The 19,099-nt window shown below is 40.1% G+C and overlaps 1 protein-coding gene across 4 annotated transcripts in view; it reads right to left on the bottom strand.

Annotated features, from left to right (window-relative positions):
- Positions 1-17,120, bottom strand: part of ATP2C1 (ATPase secretory pathway Ca2+ transporting 1) — a 157,278-nt gene extending 140,158 nt beyond the window's left edge. For 3 of the 4 annotated variants that reach the window (XM_023207405.1, XM_023207411.1, XM_023207413.1), the window contains exon 1: positions 16,670-17,120. In XM_023207405.1, the coding sequence (XP_023063173.1) occupies positions 16,670-16,777 (108 nt within the window). In that variant the 5' untranslated portion in view covers positions 16,778-17,120. The remainder of the gene's footprint in view (positions 1-16,669) is intronic. The other variant, XM_023207406.2, reaches the window with a different exon arrangement.
- Between the last annotated feature and the right edge of the window lie 1,979 nt (positions 17,121-19,099).

Genomic DNA, 19,099 nt, shown 5'->3' with positions numbered 1-19,099 from the left:
TAATCCCAGCTACTCGGGAGGCTGAGGCAGGAGAATGGCGTAAACCCGGGAGGCGGAGCTTGCAGTGAGCTGAGATCCGGCCACTGCACTCCAGCCTGGGCGACAGAGTGAGACTCCGTCTCAAAAAAATAAAATAAAATAAAAAAATAAATAAAGACAGGAACATATGACTCTTTCCTTCACTGGATCATTTAGAGGCCATTGTAGGGTTATTATTATTGGACTAGTTTCAATTATTGTGTCCCAAGAAATAGGAGGGCCCAAGGAGGAGAGAACTAGGGAAATCACTGGTCAATGGAGAAGTCAGAACACACACATTTATCCATTAAGTTTTCTGTCTTATGCTGGCACGGTTCAGGGCACCCCACAACAATTACAATAGTAACATCAAAAGTTACCACTGGTCATCATAACAGGTATAATAATAATGGGAAAGTTTGAAACATTGCAAGAATTACTAAAATGTGACACAGAGACATGAAGTGAGTACACGCTTTTGGAAAAATACTGCCAATCAAAATCCTCAATGCAAGGTTGCCAGAAACCTTCAATTTATAAAAAACACAATTACCTGTTGAGTGCTATGTATATATAAGTGAAGTGGAATAAAATGGAAGTATGACCGTATATGAATATTTAAACTTCCTCCAGTGTTCTTAAATTATATAAGGATTTGAACTTCTTCGAGTACATACTCACTGGCCTAAAACAAGTTATTTTAAAATATGAGAGGAAAGAGTATTAAAATCATAAAGAAATCATACTTCTACTCTCTTAGGTAATTGAGTATCACATTGACAAAACCATGGTTTGAAAGAATAAGAACAAAAGTTAGCAATTCAGTGATAATGGAGCTACAGTTGTCATCCTAGCTATGAAGTCAGTTTTTGTTTTCTTATTCCAGGTCAGGACCTTTGGAAAAATGCTTCTTTGACTAGGTGTATCAAGTTTTAGCAGCACCAGTTAGACGAAAGAAGAGGGGTAGGGAAGCTTCACAAAGTAAGGATAAAATGCCATTTTCTTGAAACTGGGTTTCTCAAACAAATAATTTTATCCTTAAAGAAAAGAAGTTGTATAACATTTCAGAGGCTCTAAAAATTTCAAGTATATTACACACACATTTTATGTTAGGGAGAGAGCAAAAGTATAGTTTTTTGACTGGCTTTACACTATTCTCACTATTTAATCACTTGAAACAAGCTTATGTCTTCATTATCTGAGGCTAAAATACTTCTATAATTTGCTTTATTTATTTTGAGATGTACTTATAAGCCATGGTCTAGTTAAGTTGTAAATATGGGTAATATAGTAATGGTACAGAACAGAATTGTAAGCACTGCTTATATTTAAGGATAGTTATGCATAGATAATCAATAAAGGAGGATTCTGGAGTTTCAGCTAAGAAGAGGATATATATGAAAAAAGTAGATATTTCAATACATTATCAATGAGCAAAATGCAGCAAAAAAAAGTCAACATATGCTTGTTTATGGGGATTAAACAAAGTTAAAAAATTTTAAATCAAATCAACATAAAGATGATCTTTATCCAGAGGATCAGACAAGTTTCAGAAGCTATGTATATTAGTCTGTTTTTATGCTGCTGATAGATATACCCAAGACTGGGACCAAAAAGAGGTTTAATTGGATGTACATTTCCAAATGCCTGGGGAGGCCTCAGAAACATGGTGGGAGGCAAAAGGCACTTCTTACACGGTGGCAGCAAGAGAAAATGAGGAAGAAGCAAAAGCAGAAACCCCTGATAAACTCATCAGACCTTGTGAGGCTTATTCACTATCATGAGAATAGCATGGGGAAGACTGGCCCCTATGATTCAATTACCTCCACCTGGGTCCCTCCTACAACACATGGGAATTCTGGGAGATACAAGTCAAATTGAAATTTAGGTGGGGACACAGCCAAACCATATTATCCTGCTCCTGGGCCCTCCAAATATCATCTCCTCACATTTCAAAACCAATCATGCCCTCCCAACAGTCCCCCAAAGTCTTAAGGCATTTCAGCATTAACCCAAAAGTCCACAGTTCAAAGTCTCACCTGAGAGAAAGGCAAGTCCCTTCCACCTATGAGCCTGTAAAATCAAAAGCAAGCTAGTTACTTCCTAGATACAATGGAGGTGCAGGTATTGGGTAAATGTAGCCATTCCAAATGGGAGAAATTGGTCAAAACAAAGGGGTTACAGGGCCCATGCAAGTCCAAAATTCAGTAGGGCAGTCAATTTTTAAAGCTCCAGAATGATCTCCTTTGACTCCAGGTCTCACATCCAGGTCATGCTGATGCAAGAGGTGGGTGCCCCTGGTCTTAGGCAGCTCCACCCCTGTGGCTTTGCAGGGTACAGCCTCCCTCCCCGCTGCTTTCATGGGCTGACGTTGAGTGTCTGTGGCTTTTCCAGGAGCACGATGCAAGCTGTCAGTGGATCTACCATTCTGGGGTCTGGAGGATGGTGGCCCTCCTCTCACAGCTGGACTAGGCAACACCCCAGTAGGGACTCTGTATGGGGGCTCTGACTCCACATTTCCCTTCCACACTGCTCTAGCAGAGGTTCTCCATGAGGACCCCACCCCTGTAGCAAACATTTTCCTGGGAATCCAGGTGTTTCCATACATATTCTGAAATCTAGGTGGAGGTTCCCAAACCTCAATTCTTGACTTCAGTGCATCTGCAGGCTCAACAACACGTGGAAGCTGCCAAGGCTTGGGGCTTCCACCCTCTGAAGCCATAACCTGAGCTGTACATTGGCCCCTTTCAGCCATGGCTGGAGTGGCTGGAACACAGGGCACCAAGTCCCTAGGCTGCACACAGCATAGGGATCCTGGGCCCAGCCCATGAAACCACTTTTTCCTCCTGGGCCTCCAGGCCTGTGATGGGGGGTTGCTGTGAAGGTCTTTGACATGGCCTGGAGATATTTTCCCCATGGTCTTGGGGATTATCATTAGGCTCCTTGCTACTTGCGAAAATTTCTGCAGTCAACTTGAATTTCTTCCCAGAAAATGGGTTTTCCTTTTCTATCACATAGTCAGGCTGCAAATTTTCCAAACTTTTATGCTCTGCTTCCATTATAAAACCGAATGTCTTTAACAGTCACCTCTTGGATGTTTTGCTGCTTAGAAATTTCTTCTGTCAGGTATCCTAAATCATCTTTCTTAAGTTCAAAGTTTCACAAATCTCTAGAGCAGGGGCAAAATGCTGGCAGTCTCTTTGCTAAAACATAACAAAAGTCACCTTTACTCCGTTTCTCAACAAGTTCTTCATCTCCTTCTGAGACCACCTCAGCCTGGACCTTATTGTCCGTATCACATTTTGGACAAAGCCATTCAACAAGTCTCTAGGAAGTTCCAAACTTTCCCAAATTTTCCTGTCTTCTTCTGAGCCCTCCAAACTGTTCCAACCTCTGCCTATTACCCAGTTCCAAAGTCACTTCCACATTTTTGAGTATCTTTTCAGCAACATCCCACTCTACTGGTACCAATTTACTGTATTAGTCTGTTTTCACATGGCTGATAAAGATATGCCAGAAGCTGGTAAGAAAAAGAGATTTAATTGGTTCCACATGACAGTTCCACATGACTAGGGAGACCTCAGAATTGTGGTGGAAGGCAAAAGGCACTTCTTACATGGTGACAGCAAGAGAAAATGAGGAAGAAGCCAAAGCAGAAACCCCTGGTAAACCCATCAGATCTCATGAGACTTATTCACTATAATGAGAATAGCACAGGTAAGACCAGCCCCCATGATTCAGTTATTCAGTTACCTCCCCCTGGGTCCCTCCCACAACACCTACGAATTCTAGGAGATACAATTCAAGTTGAGATTTGGGTGGGAACACAGCTAAACCTTATCACTATGCTATAATTGCAAATAACACATGAGTTTGCAAAAGCTTGATTACATCTTAATGAATTCTTAAAGACTTTATCTTTCCTCAGTGATGTTTTAATTTTTCTACTATGTAATCTTAAACAGCAATAACATAGTCTTTCTCTATGTGTGTGTTAACTGGTCTGCTTGGAAGTATAGTAAATGGTGTGTTTAATATTAATTAGACTAATATAGGAGTATAAAGATCTATTTGTATTGGCAAAGAATCCCTTTGCGAATAATTCTTTTTTGAATATAAATGTGGCAGAGGAGTCTGAGACAAAGCTTTGAGTTTTAGCAGTACCAGAACATCTATATCTTCAACATATCATTTATAAAATACACTGAAAGAATATCCTCTACTTCATTCAATGAGTTTGGGAGCTGAAGCTGCTCAGAATAGGATCTCATATAACATCATCTTTTTGAAGTGCTATATGGCATGGCCTCTTGTGTATTATAGTATAATACCATTTTTTTGGTTACACCTTTCCTCCAGAGCTGGGTTTTCTTGGAAGCCAACAAAGCTTAAGCTTCAAGGTCCTCACTTGCAGAACCCTCTTTCAAGGCCCTGAGAAAGACTGTAGCAATGTTCTCATAATCTTATGTTTCAATAAAAAATTGCAAAATATATTTTAACTGCAATTGGCTTGAGGGCACTCTTTTTACTGACTTTCCCTCCTTCACAATTCTCCTCCTATCAGGTAGCACTGAAGTGGCCATAGGTATATCTTGGATCTGGCTCAAAGAAAGTTGAGAAGGGGAAGCCCTGAGATTTCATTTGGATTTAGTGGATTATATAATTGTGGTTTGTAGTCATGCCTGTGCATGGTTAAAGTTATTGCTAAATGTTTTGGTGGAGAAATGACATACAGGAATATCCCTACTAGCTGTACTAAATCAGTGGGCTGAAATCTTAATATAAATATGTCCCATGGTGCTCAGCACCTGAAGTATGTGGGTAGTAAGGGAGAAACAGAGCAAAAGGCTAGGCGATGGAACTTTTCTGGACGCTCATGAAAAGCAATTAACTATGTCTGAATTATCTTTCCATTATCTCTTTATAGAATGTTAAAAAAAAAGTCAGCCAAGCATGATGGCTCACACCCGTGACTTCAGCACTTTGGGAGGCAGAGGCAGGCAGATCACCTGAAGCCAGGAGTTCGGGACCACCCTGGCCAACATGTTGAAACCCTGTCTCTTAAAAAATAAACAAACAAACAAATAAATAAATAAATAAATAAATAAATAAATAAATAAATAATAAAGACTGGGCACAGTGGCTCACGCCTGTAATCCCAGCACTTTGGGAGGCCGAGGCGGGTGGATCACAAGGTCAGGAGATTGAGACCATCCTGTCTAACATGATGAAACCCCATCTCTACTAAAAATACAGAAAAAATATTTGCCAGGCGTGGTGGCGGGTGCCTGTAGTCCCAGCTACTTGGGAGGCTGAGGCAGGAGAATGGCGTGAACCTGGGAGCCAGAGCTTGCAGTGAGCCAAGATTGTGCCACTGTACTCCAGCCTGGGCGACAGAGCGAGACTCCGTCTCAAAAGAAAAAATTTTTAATAAAATAAAATAAAAATAAATCATCATTGTGTGAGGAGGTCACTAAAGATCCTGCGGCCCTCACGTTGTAGGAACAAAACATTTTAGGGTGCATTCATTAATTTTTAATTGGTAAAAACACTTATTTCCTAGATTTTGTGATGCCTATGGATTTGTCACTCAGATTTGTAATTTGTTGTGATTTCTTCTTCCATTCTAAATAAATATTCACTTCGTATCTAATTTAATATTGACAATTTTGTGATGTTAATTTTTTTTTTTTTTTTTTTTTTGAGACAGAGTCTCGCTCTGCAGCCCAGGCTGGAGTGCAGTGGCCAGGTCTCAGCTCACTGCAAGCTCCGCCTCCTGGGTTTACGCCATTCTCCTGCCTCAGCCTCCCGAGTAGCTGGGACTACATGCGCCCGCCACCTCACCCGGCTAGTTTTTTGTATTTTTTAGTAGAGACGGGGTTTCACTGTGTTAGCCAGGATGCTCTGGATCTCCTCACCTTGTGATCTGCCCGTCTCGGCCTCCCAATGTGATGTTAATTCTGACTCTGAATAAATTACCTTGCAGGCTTTCCTGGTTCTCAAGCTTACAGACAGCAGATTATGGGACTTCTCTGCCTCCATAATTGCATGAGTCAATTCCCATAATAAATACCTCACCCCCTAGACGACCCTGATACAGACTTTTGAGACAAGGTCTCACTCTGTTACCCAGGCTGGAGTGCAGTGGCGTGATCTCGGCTCACTGCAACCTCTGCCTCCCGGGTTCAAGTGATTCTCCTGCTTCAGCCTCCCAAGTAGCTGGGACTGCAGATGCATGCCACCAATCCTGGCTAATTTTTGTATTTTTAGTAGAGACAGGGTTTGACCACGTTGTCAGGCTGGTTTTGAACTCCTGATCTCAAGTAATCCACCCACCTCAGCCTCACAAAGTGTTGGGAATACAGGTGTGAGCCACCACACCATGCCGATAAACCTGATACAGATTTTATATTCTTTTTCTTAAACAAAGTCTCCCAAATGGAATAAACTTTAAACTTTGCAAAAATCTGTATTTCCACCTGTATTTCTCATTCTAAAAGAGATTTAAGGTATCTTCCCAGCACAATAGTTGTGATGGCTTTATTTTCAACTCCTTTGTCCTCATTAATGAGAGAAAATCTGAGGTCAAGGAAAAAAGGAAGGAAAAAATAAAAAAGGAAGGAGTGAAGGGAGGAAGGAGAGAAAGGAATCCTATCTATGGGAGGTATCTGTGTATGAGGGAATGAATTGGGCTTTGGGGTCAGACAGACAAACCTGGAGCTAAAATCTCAAAGTCATCATTTATGAGCTACGTAGCAAGTTATTTTACCTCTTGAAACCTCAGTTCTCTCATCCATACAATGGGGATAATACCACTGACTTAGCAAGGTTATTATGAGAAATAAATTGCAACATATGTAAAGCACCTTGTCAAGTGCCTGACACATATAAGGCATTTAATACAAATTTAAAATGTTTTATTCTTGAATGCATAACCCAAGTTTTATCTCCTGAAATAGCCTTACTAATATGCCACCTTTAGGGTGAGTAGGAAAGAAATAATTCCAACATTTTTCTTGCTCTCTTCATAGCAAATCATGAACAGTACAACATATGTGGGTATTTCATTTCGTTTTCTGTCAAGACATGAGACTGTCTGTACAAGGTGCAAAAATATGTCATCTTTCATTCTGAACAAAAGTTAACAAATAAACTGTTGTAGATGAACTGTCTAAAACATGGAATGGGATAGCAAATTTAGGAATATTTATAAGAAGCTACACTGCCACTCACAGAAAAAGGTTTTGCACTTTATGTTTGCTTTAATGAAAAATAATCACAAATTAACTGTATTAGGGCAGCATCCAAATTATCTTTCTACTATCTCTTCACAGAATATTTAAAAACCATCACTGTATGAGGAGGTGATTAAAGACCCCGTGGCCCCCACAATGTAGGAACAAAATATTTTAGGATGCATCTGTTAACTTTTAATTGGTAAAAACACTTATTTCCTAGATTTTTTGATGCTTGTGATATTTGTCATTCGAATTTGTAATTTGTTGTGATTTCTAATTCAATTTCTTATTCTAATAATGTGCTTATTTCAAAGACAAAGCAACAGTTTTGATATTCATCCATTTACTGACTCCCATGTTTCACAGGCACCTAAGCACAGTAGATCAGTAGATTAGAACAATTTTAAAGTAAATGAATGGATTAGAAATAGCTCAGGAGTCAACCCAGGGTCCAGGGGTCTCTTAGGCTTATCTGACACTTCACAGCTGTGATGCTGTGGACAAGAAGGATGGAACACCTTCAGAAGGGATTATAAGAAACAGCAAGTTGTCAGCAATGACTGCATTAAAGAAAATCTGAAGGTACAAGAGGCTTGATTGAAGAAGAAAAAACAACAGTAGTTAAAGTACCACAAAATAACCTGAAATTTCTTGGTGCCCCCATTCACCAATGCCTGCTATGTATACTTAGCTATTTATCGTTATACTGGAGGGGGTTAGATAACCTGTAAACTATGGATTAGAAGTAGTTAAGTGGTCGATTAGGCTTAGAAAAGCTAGTCACAGGTACATAGCTCTTCACTTGAGGTCTTTGCTAGATATAACTATATTTTTTTCCCTTGATGGAGAATTACATGCTACTGTAATCGCCAAAGGCATTTGATTCTGTCTTCTTTGGTCTTAGACTCTAGAGCATCATGCTAAGACTATGGAATGTTTACCACTAACCAAATAAAACAGGGGAATTCTAACTGATACATCTATACCCTCTGCCCTCTCCTTATTTCTAAAATATCTGAATTGTTCATCTCTCTATTGCCTATTATACTAGAATATCAGAGCTGCAGCCTAATAAGTCATTGAATCTTCTCTTTTATGATGCAGAAACCATTGCCACAACATCCCCTAAGGAGGGGCCACATACCCCTGCACTCTGCAGAAGATAGTTCATTCCTTTACCTTTCATTTTTAGAAAGTTCAACTTGATTAGTATATCATAACCCCTCCCTGCAATTCTACCCATTGGTCATGGTTATTTCCTCTGGAACCTCCCAAATGTATGAAATTTCTTCATGAATTAGCCTTATGATTCTTAAGTCCAATACCTTAATCACTCAGCCATTCTGGTACTATAGCCCTATGATTCTTACAAAATACATACACAAACACATATACAAAAGCAGTCATATATCTTCCTCATAAAGTCTTGAAATAATCCAGGATTATTTCAAGTATTTCAGTCTCAAGAGAGAATTCATTGCACCCCTACTCCCCACATTCACTCATTCCACAAACTTGTATTCAGTGCCTTCCATCTGTCAGGCACTTTGCTAGTCACCTGGGATACATCGGGAATCAAATAGCCCCCACAGAAAGATGTGAAATTGCTACTAGGATAAATATAGCAAAGGAGAGTTACCAAGTGCCTTCAAAGGATGTAATGAAGCAAGGTGGAAAAGTCAGAAAAGGCTGCCCTAAAGGAGTTAATATTGAATTAAAATCTGAAGGAAGAGTAGATACTAACTGAGGGAGAATAGAAAGATGATTATTGGAACAAAGGCCCTAGCCAGGAAGTAGCAGGAAAACTTGCATACGTAGAAGAAGGGTGCTATAGCTAGGGTTCAGAGAACAGGGGGTGTGATTAATATTGAGTGTCAACTTGATTGGATTGAAGGATGCAAAGTATTGTTCCTGGATGTGCCTATGAGGGTGTTGCCAAAGGGGATTAACATTTGAGTCAGTGGACAGGGACAGGCAGACCCATCCTCAATCTGGGTGGGTGCCATCTAATCAGCTGCCAGCATAGCTAGAATAAAGCAGGCAGAAGAAAGTGGCATGAGGAAACTGGCTGAGTCTTCCGGCCTTCATCTTTCTCCCATGCTGGATGATTCCTGCCCTGGAACATCAGACTCCAAGTTCTTCAGGTTTTGGACTCTTGGACTTACACCAGTGATTTACCAGGGCCTCTCAGGCCTTTGGCTACAGACTGAAGGCTGCACAGTCAGCTTCCCCACTTTTGAGGTTTTGGGACTCAGACTGACTTCCTTGCTCCTCAGCTTGCAGACAGCCTATTGTGAGACTTCCCCTTGTGATCGTGTGACTCATGTGAGTCAGTTCTCCTAACAAACTCCCTGTCATATGTTCAAATATCCTCTAGTTCTGTCCCTTTAGAGAACGCTGACTAATACAGGGGGGCAAGGTCAACATGCAGCAGAGAGAGAATCAGAGCTGGACCACACAAACCCCTCCATGTTAGGGAGCTTTGTCTGTATCCAAAAAGCAAATGGAAGCCAGTGAAAGATCATAAGCATGGGGCCAGGGGGTAGTGTTCAGAAGACCTCTCTGACTGTAGTGTGGATTCCTGGGAGACCAATGAGGAAGGTATTACAGTATTTCGGGTAAGAAGTAATGATGGTCTTTGGGCTAGGGTACTAGCTAGGGTACTACTTCCCAAGAGGGAAGTAGACCAACTGGTTTGGGAGTTATTAAGGGAGTTAGTGATAGATTAAGTATTGACTAAGGGAGCAGAAAGCACCAAAGATGAACCTAGGCCTCTGCCTCAATATCAGGATGGTGATATCTTCTTAGATAGTGAAGACAGGTTTGGGAGAGAGAAAGACCATGAGGGTGGTTGCTGGCAGCTAGAAAGCCATTTATCTTTTTTTTTTTTTTTTATGAGATGGAGTCTCGCTCTGTCGCCCAGGCTGGAGTGCAGTGGCCTGATCTCAGCTCACTGCAAGCTCCGCCTCCCGGGTTTACGCCATTCTCCTGCCTCAGCCTTCCAAGTAGCTGGGACTACAGGCGCCCGCCACCTTGCCCGGCTAATTTTTCTTTCTTTTTTTTTTTGTATTTTTAGTGGAGACGGGGTTTCATCGTGTTAGCCAGGATGGTCTCGATCTCTTCACCTCGTGATCCGCCCATCTCGGCCTCCCAAAGTGCTGGGATTACAGGCTTGAGCCACCGCGACCGGCCAAAGCCATTTATCTTTATGCAAGCTATCGATGATAACTCTTAGGCGTCTTGCAGATAATGTGAAAAACCATTGGTAGCATTTTATTTTACATAGCTCTTTTAAAAATTTTCTCCCTTCAGATAGAGGAAAAGTTTGTCATTACCATAATAAAATAGTTCCACTTTTAATGTCACATTTAGTAATCAGAAATATTAAAGTTCAACTTCATGTTGTCACAATTTAACTGTCAATGGTACCTGTATATAATTATACAAATTCCTCCACAGGAGTGCCATAGACTCTCTGTCCTCTGTCTTAACCCATTTATGCCCAAGGTTGCAATTTTCTGAATTTTTACAATCAGACCTTGGTGATGGCCTTGAGCACTAGGATGTAAATAACTCCCACATGCTTAGCGTTCCAATAATGGAACACTAGGCATAAATGAGATAACATTTATTAAGTTCTACAAGGAAAATCTTTTCCTCCTGTTTGTGAAGGACTGAAACTTTTTTCAACTCAAGCACAAGGACATGGGTTAAGCACTTTGAGTTTCCCCTCATATATCATTTGAACTGACAACGGATAGCATTTCATGACTTTTTAAAAAGACTTTTTACAATGAATAGCTTTGGTATACACTCAAGATATAACCAACTTACTGACGTTATGGAGCTAAAAACATTTCTTAAATCAAGTTGTAGTGAAACGTGTATCATTTTACCTAAAGAATCAGAGCGTACATTAGCAATCTCAAATTCTTATTTATCCTTGGAAATCTCAATATAGTTTTCTTTGGAGTGGGGAGTTCTTAATTTTTAAAGTATAATTCAGAGCAAGTATGAGAGCCAAAATGCAGAAATAAGTTTCTAAAATTCAAATTAAATTCAAATATTTATTTAACAATGCAACTTTGAGGTTAGCATTCATTAAGAAACAAAGCAGCAAAGGAAAAACAAAAATCCAGTGATCCTGTTCCAACTAGAAACATTTTTTAAACCATTGAAAGGAAACTTTAGAACAGCCTCCAAAACAAAATTTGATTCTACTTTGTAATTAAAATGTAGCTATAGTACATGCCCCCTGGGCCCAAAGACCACTCTCCTCATTTTAAGCAGATTCACTGTTAAACAGGCAAGACTTGTCAGGTCAGCCCTTAAATAGTATTTCTCAATCCGAAAAAAAAAAAAAAAAGTCTCTGTTCGAGAGAGCGAGGCATTGGTACAGGTCATCCCAAATTCTTGTAGATTAAATTAGCTGTCCTGTGTTTTCTGACTCCTAGTCTGCTTTCCTCCTGCAGGGACACATAGAAGGGGGGATTCAGACTGGCAAGGATGTTGAAGGGCAGTGTAAGTTGAGGGACAAGGCACAAAAGAGCAGGCTCCGCTCTGCCTCAGTCTCTCATCACAAGGTCTTATTTGTTATTGATAAGTTGACGCGCAGGCATCACCTATTCTCTGGACCCAGCCTGTAGAGTTTTTTTTCTCATATGGTCTTTTTCTACATCTCTGCTTAGGGGCTCACTATACATAACAGAAAAGTCACTGAAATGAGAGTCAAGCGAACCAAATTCTAATCCCAGCAGTGACACAGATGAACCATGCGAACTTGGGCAAATCTCTTAGTTTGTGACACTAGTTTCATGTCTGTAAAATAAATTCCTCTATGTGATTTCCCCTAGATCTCAATAGCCTCTGCTTACTAAGGGTAATAACCCTATTTTCACCATCTCTTACCCTCACCTGCATAACAACATCTCAGCCCCATGAACCCTCCAGCCCCACGGCTTCTCTAATACTTACAAAGTCCCCTTCTTCCATTCAATTACATTAACTTATCATCTATATGCCAGATTTATGCTTAGCACTGGGACTAAACTAGCAAACAAAATAATATCATATTCCCAGCACTGAGCTAAAATAAGATTTTCATTCAAAGCAGAACATTCAGACTGCTACAGGGAACACAGATTGTAGGATAACCAGAGTGAACATGGAGACACGAATTGGAAAACTATTGCAATAGTTCAAGTAAGAGAGGATGGTTGGCAGGATTGGAAGGGTGAAGATGGAGAATTCAGTAACTATTTTAGAAGTCTTACTGAAGGATTAGGAAGGGGACATAAGGGGGAGAAAGGGTAAAAGAGAGGTGCCAAGGTGACTCCCAGGTTTCTGGTTTGAGCTTTTGTGTTGATCAACGGAAAAACCTGGGGAGGAGCATGTTTGGAGCTTGTGGAGTTCTCCTTGGACACATTCAGTCTGCAACATTCACAAGACATTCAGATGGAGATATCAAATAATGATTGGATGCAAGGCTGAAGTGCTCTGGATATAAACATTTGGGAGTTTTCAGCAAATAGGTGTTTCAAACCATGGGAATAGAGGAACTCACCCAGGGAGAGAGAACAGGTTGTCCCACATGAGCTCACAAACTGTCTTCTCTCATTGTTTGGTGCTAGCAGTCATATGTAGACCAATGGTGCTGGCCCCTAAGAGCAGTACTCCCCAGGGGTTCATGGCGTACTTGGTTCTTGGCAGGCATCCCTGGGCTAAAGCTAGACTACAGTCAGCCCAGAAGTGGAGCAAATTCTCCCTTCCACACTCAGTGTCCCGCTTGGTCACCTGAGCCACAGATCAGGCTGCTGAGTCTCTAGTACTTAGGAGAACATTGCCTGCAAGTCTCGCTCATTCCTTATAAACTAGACACCAACATCTGAGCCAGGCACTGGATGTTGCCCTCAGACCAAAATCACACAACTGAAACCAAACACCCTTATGCATGCGTTCAGCACACCTACTCAAACTCATCTGAGACTCCATTTAGACTCAGGCTGCCCACCATGTTCACCACTACCACCGTTACTACCACACCATTTGAATAATTTTGAGAGAAAGGTTAACAAATTTTCCCAACCTTCAGCATCTTCATTAATGCTCTTAATCTTCTACCTATGTGGAGACTTGGCTTTGTGAAACATTTGCTACAAGAGAATCTAGGGAAGCAAAGGATGAAATATTTGTTCTCAATTTGATAAATAACCTACCAACCTACTGATTGCTGTATCACAGGAATAACACTACCACCATCAGAAAAAGCTGCCGAACGAATCAACCCTCGTGTCAAATCTTCTTGTCTGTATGACACCAAGTGCAAGGAGAAGATCACTAGGAGAAGCTTTAAACAAGAAAGCATACATGAACAAGGTGAATATAACAATGATCATAATTTGGACCACAGAAAAGGGGTATGGGGACCTTCTAGGTCTAGTAAAGGCACCTGTGTCACAGGCAATCCAGTGTGTACCCTCTGCCTGTTGTGTGGGTCACCTTTACACCAGTATCTGCCAGGCTCCAGTGTGCCTGAGGGAACAAAAACCAAGATAATATCCTGTGTCATGTGTGCATGGTGCACACATTTTGATATGAAATCACATTATTTACTACATAGGATGTAGTAAGGGCCTTATCTGAAGCAAACAAAATATCTTGGAAAAGGAAGACTTCACTCTTCCCAGCAGCACTGGAGAAAGCTTTTCACTCAGCCCATTTAATCTCAGTCTTGAAGGATGTACAGGAGACCTCCAGGTGGGCAAGTTGTAAGTAAAAGAGAGAATTCTAGACTAGAGGGGAAGTTCATTTAAATGTGCAAAAGTAAAGAAGCAGATGGTGTTCTGGGATAATATTCCCCAAGTATGTGGACCTCAACATGGTTGGTACCTAGCAGTGCCAAGTGAGGTGGGAGAAGATTTTAAGTGGCATGCAGACACTACATTCAATAACACTGAATCATTTGGGTTTGAAAAAATTGTCTACCTTTTAATTCCTTTCCTTCCTCACCCAGGAAACTTTCTCAGTTGGCTCCTAGGATGCTGTAACTTTTCTCTTAAAAGCTAATCTTCCTTATTAACAAATGAGCAGGTTTCAGGTTTGGAGGTTTTACAGGCAATAGTATCTACCTAGAATTTAATATTATTTTTCTTTTATTAATTATTTTTACTTATGGCTAATTACAATGGTTTTCCATTTACAGTTATGATATGAAAATTTTTTTCTAAATAAACTCTAATAATGTGATTTAAGTACAGAAAAATATGGAGGAGTTAATCATACAGATGTGGTAAACACAGTAAAAATTATGACCATGGTATGTGAATATAGGAAATTTTAGAAATACTCTTAAGGAGAAAAGTTAGCAGGGTGATATTTTGGTATTAGTAGATTGTTCAGGGATCAAGCATGGTAAAATGGATAAAATTTAAAACTGCGAGATAGAAATTCACATCTTCCTCTGCTACTTTCTAGCTCCATGGACAAGGGCTCTTAAGGGCTCTAAGTCTCAATCCCTTCACCTTTATATCAAGGATTAGTTATACAAGAATGTAAGGATTAGAGGCAACAAATATGCAGGTCATAAGATTGTAGACATTATTAATCTCCTTTATAACTTCCCAACAAGCTTTCAAGTTTAGTTATGATGGACTCTGACCTAATTTCTGTAATTATTTGAGACATTAGGTCTGCAGAGCTGTATTTGGCTTTAAAAAGAAATCAAATATATTATTTCTCTTAAGTATTCAATTAACTTACATAAGAATTTTAGAACTCAGCATAATGCTCACTCCCAGCTGTTCCTAGATTGTCCCAAATGGTTGTAAACTGGGGAGGGGACTGCCCACCCTGTCCAAGTCAGAAGTTTTAGGTTAAATTCTAATGATCTTCTGAATGCATTTTGTAATACTTCTTCAATAAACTAAAAACAACAAACCATAGAACTATACAAACAATATAGCCACATCTCTGAAAACTTACAATCCTGAAAAAAAGAAAAAACAAATCACTCAATTCATATTCCACAGTTTCGATCTCATCCTTTCAGCCACCTCTCTTCCTCCCATAATGAATGAGGCCTGAAGAAGCCTGTGAACATTAAAAGATTGGCAAACAAAAACTTAGTGCCCTACCACTTGGTTCTCTAGTTTTCTACTTCAAAAACAAGTGCAGGCTGAAACCTGGAAACCAAGAGGTTTGTCTTTTCATGGTGACACCTTGCCTAAGTAAGAGATAAACTGGACCAGCCTACCTCCTTTAGTGAACACAGTCTGTTTGAATTTCTGGCCCATGTAAAATTATTAAAGCAGGGCACACAAGCAGTTTCCTCTCAAACAGTAGCAATGATTTTTATTTTCCAAATTATGCACTGCCTTTTTGGGAAACCTGTCATGAGAGGATTTTCTGCCTGCTAAACCTATCTTGCATTTCCTGGAAGTGTTTTACTAAGTGGGTCATCTCATATCACAAAGGAGAAAAAATCCAGGACACTGGTGATATCTCCTGCACAGTTTTGCAGTTCTCATTACAAGCACAATGCACAAGCAATTTATGACTGCTGAATCTTTGGTATGGCTATACATTTGTCCTTCACATTTGTATACCACCATCACACTTCTTCCTAAATGAAACACTAGATTTAAATGGATCAGATATTGCTATTTCTTCTAACAATTTGGTAAAATTCATAAAAATCATTTTTAGAAATGTCTTTTTTGGAGACCAAAGGAATGGAATGATATAAATCTCACGCCATAAAAATGAGTGCATTATTTTAAATGAGACATGATCAGACATTTTAACAGTTTTTAAAATGCTTATGTTCCCAAGTGATAGTATCTCCTACGAGAAATCATAGCTTTTGATTGGCTAAAAAGACTGCAAACGGCAGTGCTCTACCTCCTACCTTTTAAACACACAAAAATGACCAACTGCTTCTGAATGATCTTTACATCTTGTTAATGATCTGTTTAAGGTTATTATAGTTTATAAAATGTTTTTTGTTTTGCAAATTCTGGCTATATAAACATAACCATAAATACAAGAAGACAAGTGTACCTGGGGTCTGATACTTTCTTTGTTGAGATATTAATAGTGTCAAATTTTGTATCTGAGGCATTGGAAAATGATCAAAGAATTCAAAATTTAACTTTGATAGAGTAGCTCTTTAGAAGAAAGCAAGCATGTGGCTTCATTACAGAACTCCGCTTAATCTCAGGATCTAAATGTTCCAAGTTTAAATAAATTCTCACAAGCCTGCTTGCTTTCTGATTGCCAAGTCTGAACAGCCACAAGCAGGATCTGACCTGTACCTATAAACACGTAAACCAGCACAAATGAAATCATTAAGCGACGTAAAAGCAACAAGGAACAAGCACCCGTTAATTTTAAAGATAATATAAACAAAATGATACCTGTTCTTCGGCTCTTTGGTTTCTCAGCGTCGATAAATATCTCCTAATTGCATGGAGAGGATATTTTTTGAAATAAGAGAATCTAGATGGAGGCAACAGACTATCCATGGTGAGGAAAGCAAGAGGGTCTTTGTCTGCACCTCCTTGTCAGCAACCATATGAAATTAAAAACTTAGCAATTCCTCAGATGCCTAAAGATTTGTTTGTAGCTCGACCACTTCCCTTCTACAAACAAAGCAAATGTTCTCCTTGCTGTTTCCTCTTTTGGGTAGAGTTCCTGGTGAAACCAGACAGCCAAGTATGAACACTGTCTAGAAGCGTCCAGAAATGCAATGCCCAAAGGGCAATAGGGATTCAGGGGCTGGTCCACAGAATGCAAATTACTTAGTGGTAGTGATGCGACTGTCCTATTTCTAGCAACAGTGTTCTGTTGCAAGCTATGTTAATATTAGCTAGCTGGTGACTTTCCATACCCACAGACTCTCGTGAGGCTTAATTTTAATTCTTCTGACACTTTTTCTACTTCTTAAACAGGGCATGAGATGTGGTTTTCCCAGTTTCCTTCTAGATTTCTTATCATCATGCGCACACACAGACACATAGCTCAGTTGCGGTCTGAGCTCGAAAGTGTTGATTCATTCAGTCTTGAGAAGACTGTTTTAGGGGACTTCTAAAAAAAAGTTAACAAATTACCTCACTCTTCATTGTTATCAAGGAGCTCATTGTCAGCACTGAAAACGTTTGACTTGCACTGTGATACATTATGCAACATGCCCAGTAACCAGATACTTTACATTAATTGAACAATAGCTGCAAACAGATTCTGTTCTGAGTTAAAAGCCTTCTCTCCCTGAATCCTTATCTCAAATCCACAGGCTGAATTCAGAAACATTAACTTTCCCTAGGCTTTTAAAAATTATGATTGTAAGTAAGAGAAAATGTTATATGTTTACTTTCTAACTCTTATAAAAAAAATTCATGCTTAAAAAAAAAAAAAAGAAAGAAGAAAAATAATGCCAAGAGGTCTGTGGTCTTAGAGGACATGAAATCATAAAATTTTAAAGTTCAATATTTTCTTAATACTTTATAGATATCACAGGGTTTTTCTAAACTAGGGCCCCAAATAGGCTTTACTATTTTACTATCCCTTTAAACTTTGCAGTAGCTGGTTCCTTTGATGGAAATATTTGGTCACTTCTGTGAAGGGCTGTCATGTAGAGAATAGATTGGACATCAACACAAACTATGTGACCCAGAGTTTTCTTTAAGGGTGAAAGAAAGACCTGGTTTTTCCCTCTTCACAGAGAGCACTGCAAGTTAGAGGGGAAGAGGAGGTAGGCAGCGCTAGGGAAATTACGTTGCAGCCTGAGTTGTCCCCCTGGACAGCCTCCCTGACATTCCTGGATGGGTCACCTGCCTTCAGGGAACACACTTGATGGCCTAAAGCTGGTTGCGCTGCAAGCAGCCCAGGCCATCTGTCAGGCTGGCATTGGGCCCATTGGCAAGGTGATCTTCCAGACTCACCAGGGCCAGTCTGGCAATTCCAAGAAGTCATTTACATATTGCTGCTGGAGCTGGCTCCTAGGAGGAGGCCCTGCCCTTCTGTCACCTCTCCAGGTGCACCATGCTACATGCATACAGAGGCTCTGCACGTCCTTCTCTGTATGCTGGAGACAGCTGACTCTAATGAGGGCAAGAGCGAAGCAGTGTGCTTGTGAAACACCTGAATGCTAAGGGCACAGTGTTGCATGCTCCCTGCCAGTTCATGACCCAGAAAAACAAGAAGTGTAGAAGGCCAGATACCCTGGGCCAACTTGAGGCCCTGGAAGGAGAGGCAGCCCTAGGGATTGTGGGGGCAGGGAAATGTGCCATTCATATATACCTCTGAGATCCACTAACTGCCCTTTTGCTTCTCTTTTTAAAAATAAACGTTCGGAGATGCCTCTTTATTGTGGGCAGAAGCCAGCAGCCTGCTAAACACCCACAACATGACTGGTGATCCAATCTTTTCCCAACAGACGAACACAAAGCAGACTTCATTTCCACGGTTGTTTCAGGATCACTTTTTCTTGGGCTGAGGCAAGTGATGAAAAGAAATGGGGAGGAGGGAGAAATGCAGCAACCCCAAACAAAAATTGTTCTATTAGATTAAGCACAAAAAAGAAAAATGGGTGAAACAAATGCAACTAAAATTCCTTTAGAAATTTAATTGATAACAAATATAAATCATATCTAATACTAACTGGGCCTTTTGGCCAGGTGATATGCTAACGTCTTTACATGTATCCTACATGTAATGACATGTAATCCTACAGTAACATATGGGGAAACTAAAGCTCAGAGAAGGTAACAATTTGCTGAGGTCCCACAGCTACAAAAACAGAGGCGAAGGGGATTGTAACCAGATAAACCTGACTCCAGTATACTGCA

This window comes from Piliocolobus tephrosceles, chromosome 2 (genome assembly GCF_002776525.5).
Source record: "Piliocolobus tephrosceles isolate RC106 chromosome 2, ASM277652v3, whole genome shotgun sequence".
Classification (NCBI taxonomy): Eukaryota; Metazoa; Chordata; class Mammalia; order Primates; family Cercopithecidae; genus Piliocolobus; species Piliocolobus tephrosceles.
The sequence above is the reverse complement of the archived record's forward strand: the minus strand, read 5'-3'. Positions and strand labels throughout refer to the sequence as shown.